Source organism: Cynoglossus semilaevis, chromosome 6 (genome assembly GCF_000523025.1).
Source record: "Cynoglossus semilaevis isolate Cse_v1.0 chromosome 6, Cse_v1.0, whole genome shotgun sequence".
Taxonomy (NCBI): domain Eukaryota; kingdom Metazoa; phylum Chordata; class Actinopteri; order Pleuronectiformes; family Cynoglossidae; genus Cynoglossus; species Cynoglossus semilaevis.
The window spans coordinates 10,394,308-10,405,862 of NC_024312.1; the positions used below are offsets into that span (position 1 = coordinate 10,394,308).

At 37.6% G+C, this 11,555-nt stretch overlaps 1 protein-coding gene across 1 annotated transcript in view; it reads right to left on the reverse strand.

Moving 5' to 3' along the window:
• Positions 1 to 11,555, reverse strand: part of LOC103380101 (voltage-dependent calcium channel subunit alpha-2/delta-1) — a 45,898-nt gene that overhangs the window by 11,147 nt on the left and 23,196 nt on the right. Inside the window, exons 18-26 of the mRNA XM_025056441.1 lie at positions 9,981 to 10,052; positions 8,298 to 8,369; positions 7,984 to 8,045; positions 7,041 to 7,117; positions 4,786 to 4,846; positions 4,608 to 4,695; positions 2,534 to 2,543; positions 1,926 to 2,007; positions 413 to 475 (exon numbers count right to left, since the gene is read on the reverse strand). Coding sequence (XP_024912209.1) covers positions 413 to 475; positions 1,926 to 2,007; positions 2,534 to 2,543; positions 4,608 to 4,695; positions 4,786 to 4,846; positions 7,041 to 7,117; positions 7,984 to 8,045; positions 8,298 to 8,369; positions 9,981 to 10,052 — 587 coding nt within the window. The remainder of the gene's footprint in view (positions 1 to 412; positions 476 to 1,925; positions 2,008 to 2,533; positions 2,544 to 4,607; positions 4,696 to 4,785; positions 4,847 to 7,040; positions 7,118 to 7,983; positions 8,046 to 8,297; positions 8,370 to 9,980; positions 10,053 to 11,555) is intronic.

The window sequence follows — 11,555 nt, forward strand, 5'->3', positions numbered from 1 at the left end:
AATGACCGACTCAGAGTAAGTTGGATCCAAGTGAGAAAAGCGCAGTTGTGGATTTGAACTATATCCTCAAGCAGAGGTTCCCAAAGTGGGAGGCATGCCACCTCGGGGGTGGGGGGGTGAATGAAACAAAAGACGGCATATCGTCAAATGCTGTAAATGTTTAACAAGAGACTGGCGAAAAAAAAGAAAAAAAAAGATTCTGATTACATTGCAAATGAGGTCGCTATTTTAATTCTCGCTCTTGCTTTTGCTGTAGCCCGTTCAGCCACGTGCAGACACGCACACAGACACACACACACACACATATATATACAGCATATTTTTTTGTATGTATATATGCATATGCTTGTCTCAAAGATTAAGCCATGCAAGTCTCAGTTCACCTATAGAAGCAGATCGATAGGTAGAGTACCTTTGTGGGAAGAGTCTCGTAATTCCACCATCCGTGGCTACAAACCTGGCTCTTATCCCCTCTCTGCATAGACAAAAGGCAACAATAAGATGAAACATCAAAATCAATCTCACATAGGAAATAACTTCCCTGTAGTTGATTATGTTTTAATGTTTGCCATCTATAACGTCTAATACACCATTTGGTGTACATTGAAAGGACAGACCGATGTTGTTCTTCTATTTCCTTCTGAAAAACAAAGGCATGGTTGGGCAAAACAGACTGGGGGGAAATGTGTTGTTTCTTTCTTTCTTTATGTCGGACCACTCAGGTCAGGTCACGATAAGTACAAATACGCAGGAGTACCAAATGTACCCAACAGTGAGCTGTGTAACAATATGTTTTCAAAGCATGTCAAGGGGAGCTTTATCAATGCAGAGCAGAACAGAAGTCCAACTTCTGGCAAAATGCAATTGTGACAGGACCAAATTGCTGCTCACACGAGTAACCAACTTTATTAATAAATTAACACTTGACACCATCGACCCTGCTCTGATTTTTCTTCAGGGTCTAAATAGGACTTTCATTACATGAGCCGGGACATAAAGTCGTGCAGCTCCAAAATGATATATTTGTTTATAATTTATATAAGTATGCTGTTCCCGTGGGGCTGGAACCCAGGACATTCTATTGGTAAATGTGTAGGGCAGGCGCGATAACCTCTACACCAGGAGTATTCATTTAAAAGCGACTACGGTCCAGTTATTAAAATTTCCACCAAGAAAAAGTTCCAAAGCGAAGACCATATTGTCACCTATAGCTTTCCCCATTGTTCACATCTTCATATTTCATCATAACATTTTATAGTTTCAACATAGGTATTGTGACTTTTAAATGCAAGAAATGTTATACCCAAGTTCACAGATAGCTATTTTATCATTTAAAAAAACAGTCTCATGCAAATAAATTTAAGGCTTTTTTTTAATATTAAAGAAAAGAGAAACATCTTTTAAAACAACGGTTTTCCCCATAAACTTTCTTTTGGAGCAAGCCATTCAGTCATCACTGTCTCTTCTGCTCTGCTCTAATGCACTGGCCACAGCAGGTCGACAAATGATTTAATTGGCTCAATTGAGTGAAGCTATTGTTGTTATAATTGGAATAGCAGCGCCCTATGTTTATAGCCGCGACTGTCGAAGAAAAAAAAGCTCCAAAAAATAGTTCCATCAAGGGCAACTGGACAGAGTAGGTTTCTTGAAGAAGTTTCACCTCTCATCCGAGAGGCTTCTTCAGTTCTGTCCTCTTGGATAAGAGGTGGAAACATTTGCAAGAAACATACGTCCACTTGCACAGACTCCATTAAAATCGTCTAATCTCGCAAATTTAACAGAGGTTTTTTTCACAGGTCTGGACAGAACCATCACATGGTCTGTGATGCTTTCCTGCATGATGATTCAATTCACCCAAAGTAAAAGTGATAACAGAATAAAAGACGGTAAAAAACAGGAAGAGACAAAGGTTTTGGGGCACTTACACTGGCTCTTCATTCCAGACTTTCACCAGTTCAGCTGTCAGGATTGCATCAAGGATCAGCCGGCTCACAAGGGACATATAACCTGGTAGGTGAGATGCAATTGACATATTTTCACACAATTACATTTCAATAACATAATAATAAAAAAACTCTTTGTTTCTGCCTAAGTAACTATTAGTTTGTCGTGTTTTGTAAAAGGCATTTTGCTACTGTTAAATAATGAGAGCAAGGAAAATAATATACTTGTTGATACTGTTAGATTTCAGTGGTTTTCTCATTTGGTTGCGTCTGCAGCAGGAAGCTGCTAAGACACCAAAATGCTTTCCCGAGCACACACAGTCACATAGCCCCACACATTTAAAGAGAATTTCCCCAAATTCTCTTCACACCAACCTCTCCCTAAAACACCTCTACTCCCTGGGAACAATGGGAGATCTCCCAATCTACCTTCTCACAGGGAACCCTGAAGCCATCCATTCCTTTTTATCTCCATGACCACCTGTGGTTGACTGGACTTCATGGCTCGGTCCACTTCCCTTGTGATAACCCCCCCACTGAGCAACAAAAGGTTCTTCCAACACTGCTGAATCATGGAACAACAGTACCACATAGTGGCGACTGCAGGCATCACATGATAACAAGAACAATAATATGATTGGCCACAAGAGGCCTAGCCTCTCTCTTCCCTTGCCCGGGAAGCCGAAACCACTCCCCAAAAATACGTATAAAAGGCGTAAGCCACTGATGACATAAGAGAAATATTTTAAAGTACTATATAACTTTGTTGTATGTTCCTTGAATATTTCCCCGGTTGTTCTTTCGCTTTATTATTGGACCTGTTTTGCTTGACGTTTGTCAATAAAACAAATCGACCTTCTCCCGGCTGCTTCCACTCCTTGCCTGAAGACACCTCACACAGCAAGAATCTTTCAATACAGTACTTCAGTTGTTTTAATCTACACTATACACACTCGCCTTCTCTTTCTCCCTGTACCTTCATTTCTAACAGAAAATTCTGGTAACACACCTGTTTAAGAGGCCTGTTTTTTGTTTTTTTTTTTTTGCCTTTGCCTCAGCACGCACACGAGTGACCTATGCTTCACCCACCTCTTCTACTACTCCATCTACTTTTTCTGCTCACAAAGCACACTGGGAGTTCTTCAATGAAAGCAGTATTGTTGCCATGGGAGTCATTTTCAGCCCTTGCAGTAGAAATACAACCAAATGTATCCCAGTGCTTTTGAAATGTGAAGCAAAATCTTTATTTTTGGGGGGATTCCAATTTCGTTAACCTCGATTGGGTCTTGATAGATTGCACAGAAGCTTCCAGCAACCAGGATGCTAGTTGTCTCAAGGTACATGTACTGTACACACAGAGGGTTGGAGCTAGTTTTTGTGTTCACGTCTTTTGTGTGGTTTGTTGATCTGCTCCTTGGAGTGTTTGTTATTTGTGTTTGTTGATGGGTTATATGAGCTTTTACATTCAATTCTCTCTCAAGTTTCTGTGAATAGTTTGTAGTCTGTGCATTGCTACCACGTAGCATCTCTTTATTCTTTTAGTTGCTTAACATTATGTCCATGCACAGTACATCGGCTCTGAACACAGTACTGTGAAATGTACATGACATAACCTCGGGCTTCACATTTCAAGGATACTTTCATCCATTACTTTAATGATGGTGGTAAACCATAGTAGGTGTGAGATGATGTCAGACCCATTAGCTGATGACCAGTCAAACAATATGAGTCATCATTTAGCAGAGCATGACTTAGCTTCTAGGAAACTCACTTATTGAGATGAGGTCACCGTGCTCAGGTTACTCAATTTCTGAAAGACCAGTTATTAGTAAGAGGCAATGTCCGATTTTTGATCAGATATGATACTGATTTACTTTTTTAGGCATTTCTTTTATACCTATACCAGATACGAGCATAATCTACTGTATTTCAGCACCAAGCTCGTAACTCGAGGTGCTTGTATATCAAATCATTTTTTTCCCATAAGAAATAAAAAAAAGAAAAAAAAATCAGTTCCGGTCCTCTAAAAAACTCCCTTACACTAATTCTGTACCATACTTTAACTTACATAACTTACGTTTTTTTTTTTTACTTTTCTATTTTTATTGTCTTTGTTTTTTTCGATTTGTATTCTTTCTTTAGTGGGCACCATGCTCATATTTATCAAAAATTTTAATGCTTTATTTCCATGGTCACCATGCGTTTCTTCTTCTCACTACCATCCTTACCACTCACTTTCTCAGGACTCATCACTATGAAGAATAATGCACAAAATAGAGAGAAAATCACATAAATAATGCCAACACGATACGGAAGACGTGGGAGATGCGTACTGTCGACGAACACGTAAACTGAACAAGTGAGGCGGTGTGGGCTGCTCCAAGTGCTCAGCCACCTAGCGTCAGCGTCTGTAAGCTCAAATCAAATCTTTACTCGTATCTCAAAGCAAAAATTTGCTCAAAGGCTTGCTCGTATCTCGAAATACTTGTATGTCGGGACGCTCGTATCTCGAGGTTCCGCATAGTTTTTGAAATTTTTTTAACTCAATAAAATGTATGAATAATACAATAAAACTCTACTGTCATTCTGATAAAGCCAAACTCAAAGCTAATTAACTACATAAGTTAGGTTTAAAAAAAAAAAAAAAGACCATTACTCACAGACATCCTGAATTTTTCCTTCAATGTACTGGTTGAAGTCAAGAAGGAACTCGGTGTTGTTGTGAGACATTTTCATCCTTTTGCAGTATTCCCTTAAGACAGATTCGTTAATGAGTTAATTAGTGACTGTGCTGACATTTTGGTCATCAAGAGAGTTTCTTGAACATACGATGACCACTGACCTTGGTGCGATGTACGTGTAACCATGTTCTTCGAACTCATCCACCTGCAGTGTTTTCATTGCTTTTCAGGATATAAAATGTTTACGTCTTGTTAATGCAGGAGAATTTATTATGGCTACATTTGAAAAAGGAGCAAAATACTCAACATTTCATTCTTGACTTATAAAAATATGTATAAGAATTAGGGTTGAAAAGTCCTGTTAGGCAACTGGACGTGAATTTTCTAAAAGAAGACGTTTCACCTCTCATCCAAGAGGCTTCTTCAGTTCAGTTCAGTTCAGTTCAGTTCAGTTCACAATTGCCTTGTTTTAATTCAGTACGTGTGTAAACTTCAATTCATGCGTAACTGATATTTTAAACCTTTCATGCATGACGGTCACTACAGTGGACAGCTATTAAAATGTCATTTTCTATGATAAGAATAGGTTTTGATGGCAGTGTTGCATATAAGCCTCTACAGTGGATGCCTCAGAATCACCCAACACTGCCATACAGTGGTCAGCCTTTGCAACTGCAGAATAATTGTGTTAACATTCAAAAAGAAAATTTGGTGTATAAAAACAGAACCAAATCAGTTCTTATTTTTATGTCTAAAAACACATAAAAACACTTAGTAACATTTTTTAACTCAGTATATTATGGGTCATGCATCAAAGGGTTAACATAAAAGCTTGTTGCTGCTGTGACAATTAAACGCTGTTTACTAAGTCATTTAGAAGGGGATACAACTGTGACACGCACAAGTACACTTGACCAAAACCAATAACACAAATACACACAAGATACTCAGAAATGAGGTTGCGGATGTGTTAATAAGTAGAATAAGGTCAAATAAAGAAATACTTGCCTCTTTTCCCTTTTCCATTGTGACCGCAGGGAAAGAAGAAATGAACAGAGATAGTGACCATTTTATATATATATCTATATATATAGATATATATATTTACAGTGGAACCTCGGTTTTAGAACTTAATTTCTTCCTGAAGGCCGCTCGTGAAGTTTGAAAGCTGAAACAATTTTCCCCACAGGAATCTATGTAAAATGGCATAATCCATTCTGATTGGTTATTTAAACTTTTTTTTCGACAGTATTTTGTGTACACTTTGTGTTGTCCAGTTGGCAACCTTAGCTTCTTTTATTGCTAGTGATGATACAAATCGATGTCTTTGCTAAGCCATACCATAAAGCCAGATCTGATCCGCTTTTGTATAACCTTTCTTCACTTCACTATTGTCGTTCTCACTATTTTTTTTCTTTCCGTGGGTAAGTTTATCCATTACATCCATAGCCAAGGTACAAATGGTCTGCCTCTGCCTTTGTGATACACTACACTGTACAGAAAACAAAAGAAAAACTCGCCAACAAACTCTTTGCTGTGCTATCTGTGTGCTAAGAGATAGAGTTCAACAATCTGCTGCTATACTGCAGGAACACAGCAAAGGATGCATTCAGTCAAGAATCCCATATTTCCGAATACTGCTGCTATGAGGAGTTTATGCTTTGTTGCATCACGTCAAATGTCATCCACGATCAGCCAAATAGTTAACATGTTGAAAATTGTGTGAGTGCAAAACTGTGCTCCTAACTACAAATTGTAAGAGCACTGCAAGGCTAAAAGGAGGGGTGGGGATTGAAGGAGGGGGGTTACTCCAGTAGAGGCTATAAATTCCAACACAGGGAGGGATATCAGAGCACATAAAAAGAATGTGGTGAGGCTAGTTTTTAAGGGAAATAATGAAGAGTATGAAAAAAGAAGTATGAAAAGTTAAGTTTGTTCACTTTTTGTTTATGCGCTTATAACATTCAAAGGCGAGAATAAAAGGACAAGAGAAGAAAATTCCAAAAAAAAAAAAAGAAAGCAAAAGGTGATTTAAAGAACCACTGGGTTACAGGCAGACTACAAAAGGAACACACTGGGGGGGTCCACTGATCTGAAACATACAGTACAGAGAGAACCTGAGGCATACAGCCCTGAAACAGAATGTGGAGAATGCTTGGCTCTGTTTTTTTTTCATTTGCAACATTTGAACATTTGTAATAAGAGTAAGCGCTATAAAAAGGTGATTTAAAGAACCACTGGGTTACAGGCAGACTACAAAAGGAACACACTGGGGGGGTCCACTGATCTGAAACATACAGTACAGAGAGAACCTGAGGCATACAGCCCTGAAACAGAATGTGGAGAATGCTTGGCTCTGTTTTTTTTTTTTTTGCAACATTTGAACATTTGTAATAAGAGTAAGCGCTATACTCACATATATCTTGTTTCATGTCATCTCCTAATTTGGCTTGAATGAAGTATTCGCTGTATTTAGGAAGAACAAGAGCCAGGCTGTTGGAAGATAACCACAGTCTATTGCTTAGACAAGACATAGCATAATGTTGACAATTGTAAGGCAGGGTATTTATTGAATCTAAAATATTTGTTTTTGGCTTTTAATTGCAAAAACTTGCAGTACTACTACTACTTCATTCCTCAGCATATGTCTGATACTACATACGTCATTCACTATAAGCAAGCCTAACTGTATTATGTAGTCCAATTCCACTTCCACACATTCATATTATTTTCTTTCCTGAGCATAATCTTATGTTTTCTGTCGCATCCTACAACACACTGATAATCAGTGATCATCAACCAGCGCCCTCACAGACCTCATCTGGCCCACCAAAACGATCAAGCTGGTCCACAACTGATAATGTTAGATGTTCATTTGAGTGTCCTGCCTCCAAAGTGTCTGTCCAGAAAATCTCTGACTCTCTAACAAATATGTTCTATATCACTCTAAGACACATTCTACATATCATGTAATATATGTTTTAACACATATAACTGCATATTCAACAGTGTTTTCATCCTTTGGCTGGGTTTGCGACTTATCTATTAAAATATATAATATATAATTTAAAATATAATTTTACATGTTTGTTATTTTCACACTGACAGCTGCTAGTTCTGGTGCGACTTATATGGTTTTTTTTTTTTTCTTCTTCATTATGCATTTTGTGGCTGGTGAGACTTATACTCCGGAGTGACTTATAGAAAATACAGTACCCATAATGCCGGGACAGTTTTTTGAGTGAATAAAGTCTTATCTTATCTAATATTAGACACAAGAGTCAGTCATCCTTGCTGGTTCACCACCAGTAGTTCCTAATAATGATTTTACAGTAAATGTGCTCAGATGTCTTACTTGCCTGTAGTCCGTTCCATTTACAGGTGCCCAAGTGTAGGTGCGTATTCCTCTGTCTATGTACCTCTGCAGAAATGGGAAAACACACAAGGACAGATGTTCAGAACCTCCATGTACTGTATGTCACTGTAGTTTTTTCAGAGCCACATACAGAGAGAAACAATCTTTCACGGTCACATTTACGTCTAGGATAAATTCATTCTAATTATTCAGACAATGTAGATGTAAAGCCCATTCTTCTGTATAAGTATACAAATGTTTGAGGTTTCGAACACAGTATTGGGAATATAAGGGAAATGCCAAATTCCTTCCTTGTACCTCATCCTGAGCTTTGACCAGAGTATGAATAGTGCGTTCACCGATCTCACCGTCTATCATCATTCTCCTAATCTGTCGGAGAGAGAGAGAATAGTGGTCTCTTAATGCACACTTATTGACAGTATGGCAACTAATCATTATGATGATGAAAAAACAAACAAACACACCTTTGGAGGTGGCAAGAAAATAACTTATTTGAGATTAAGTTTGAGAGTATTTCTTTTATATAGTACATAGAGAATACTGAATAAAATGTGCTAAATTTTGTTGTTGCCCAACCCTTAGTTAGTGAGGAATACTGAATAAAATGTGCTAAATTTAACATCTTGTTGTTGCCCAACCCTTAGTTAGTGAGTACTAGTACCAACACGACCGTTGTGCAATGTACACAAATGTACATTGCACAAAAAAGTAACCCTGTAGTATACGACCTGTATTCAATAAAATTATGTATGTTGTATATATGTATGTATGTATATTTGTGTGTATGTATGTATGTATTTATGTCTATATTTATGTATGTCTCATACAGAAATACATACATACATACATACATACACTCATACAAACATACATACCTAATGTATTTATGTATGTATGCTTGTACGTAATTATGTATTTATGTGTTTTCCTTGTGTTTATGCATGTGTGATGAGGGCATAGTGATTCAGATTTTTGTTGTTTAGACACTGTCCTTAACATTCTGTAGGTCCCCACAGAGAGAAAGACAGAGAGAGAGAGAGAGAGAGAGAGAGATAGTGAGAGAGAGAGAGACCATTTGGATGTTCAAGATTTAGTTTGCAAGTACGACGAGAATTAGGCTTATGGATATACAGTGGAACCTCGAGATACAAGCGTAATCCGTTCCAGGACGGTGCTCGTATCTTGTATAATTTTTTCCCATAAGAAATTAAAAAAAAAAAAAATCATTCATTCCCGCCCTCTAAAAACTGCCTCATTAGTGCTAATAACAATGGAAAAAAACATGTTTTAATATATATATAAGGATTCCTGTGATATAAAATAAAATTGTGGTTGTTTAAATTTTGAGTTCTTACCTCCGAGACAGATGATACGGTAGCGTACCTTCACACATGCAGAGGAGAAGGGAGGGAGGGAAGAGAGTTGGCCCGTACGTAGACACTTGATTCTGTATCCTACCTTACATAATACCTACATAATTTAAATAAACTTAGAATTACCTTAACTTACATACTTTTTTTTAACTTAAGGATGGTACATTTCATGGATGTACTGCAATTATACATGTGCGCTCGATCATTCACGTGGGCACCTTGCTCATATTTATTGACTCACTACCATCCTTACCACTCTCTTTCTTAGGATTCATCACTATTATGAAGAATAATGCACAAAATAGAGAGAAAATCACGGAAGCGATGCTTACAGAAGTCGTCGAACACGTGAACTGAATGAGTGAGGCGGGCTGGGCTGCTCCGAGTGCTCGGCCACCTAGCGTTGGCGTCTGTAAGCGTGCTCGTATCTCAAATTTTTACTCGTATCTCAAAGCAAAAATTAATTCGAAGACTTGCTCGTATCTCGAAATACCCGTATGTCGAGGCGCTTGAATCTCGAGAAACCACAGTATTTGCAATGTTTAAGGGACTAAGGTTGCTTAGTGCTAACAAAACACAAAAACCTGCATGTGTGTGTGTAGTATACCTCAACTTTTATGTCGTTTTCCAACTCAGCATCCAAAAAATCCAAAGTAACAGGTTCCTGGAATTTGGGGTTCTGTTGAGTAGATAATATTTTAGTTTTAAACAACTGTGCACACAAGAATCAAGTGACATATCAAAGGATCGTGAGAGACTGTAGAGCAATGATGGGGCTGGAGACAGGGTTTGTTATTCAACACACTAGATCGGATCACCGTTTCCAAGCCAGCTGTATTGATTTAATACACCATTATAAAATGCAGTTCACCATTTAACAGCCACATTGAAAAGATATGGCCAACAGTCATATACTCTACAAAACATACATAAAATAAAGTATAGTGGACGTGAATTACAAACCAAAAAAGTACTTTTCAATCACACCCAACCAAAGGCAATTATTGTTGTAACATATGAGCTTAATAAAAACTCTGGCACAAAGGGAAAGTATTCAATTTCAGCCTTTGTCAGCATATCTGTGACTTCAGACTTCAGAATATAAACCAACTTTGATACAAAGTGACAGTACACCCTATTAATGTCTGCTCTTTAAAAAACCCTTACGTTTGAGTGGTTTTATGCAGCTATAAAATGGTAGATTTAATCTAGTGCACCAATTTAAAACAGCAGAAGGTGGAATCTGATCCACTTGGATTCTTCAAAGCATTATCACAAGGTGGGGTGTTGTGGTCAAGTGCAAACCTGCTTTTTTGGGATAAGCGTAAGATTCTTTCTACAAAGGTGTACTTAACTTAAAACTTAAATCAAGAATCCCTTTAATGTTCATAAACAATATATTTTATTAGATGATTTAAATTAAAATATTGATTTATTTATCTGGCATTTATCTAAAGAACAATCAGGCCTTTTTGTAACATATACAGTATACATAAATTTTGTATGTACACTGTATAGGTTACATTATATATATGCATATATACATATGTACGTATATATATTTATGTGTATATATACATATATATATATATTATGACATGCCGTTCAGGAACTTAATCCTTGAATATATATACAGAAAGTCTGAATATAGATACAGAAAGTTTAAATATATATACAGAAGTCTAAATATATGTACAGAAAGTTTGAATATATATACAGAAAGTCTTACGGACTAATGAATCAAAAATTCAAATCTTCGGTTCATCATGCGAGAGGAAGGTTCCAAAGTGTGTGACATCAACTGTCAAACATGGAGGAGTAAATGTGATGGTCTGGGGCTGGTTTGCTGGATCCAGGGTCGGTGACTTGTACAGAGTGAACAGCACCCTGAACCAAAACGGCTATCACTGCATTCAGCAGTGCCATGTGATACCCTCTGATATGCGCTTAGTTGGTCAGAGGTTCATCCTACAGCAAGATAATGAACCCAAAACATAGGTCCAAGTTATGCCAAAACTACCTCAGGAAAAAAGAACAAGATGGTAAGGAAGGATGTGCAGCAGGTGAGGTTGATTAAGGACAGAGAGGGGAACGTAATCACAAGTGAGGAAAGTGTGCTGAGAAGATGGAAGGAATACTTTGAGGAGTTGTTGAATGAGGAAAATGAAAGGGAAAGTAGAAA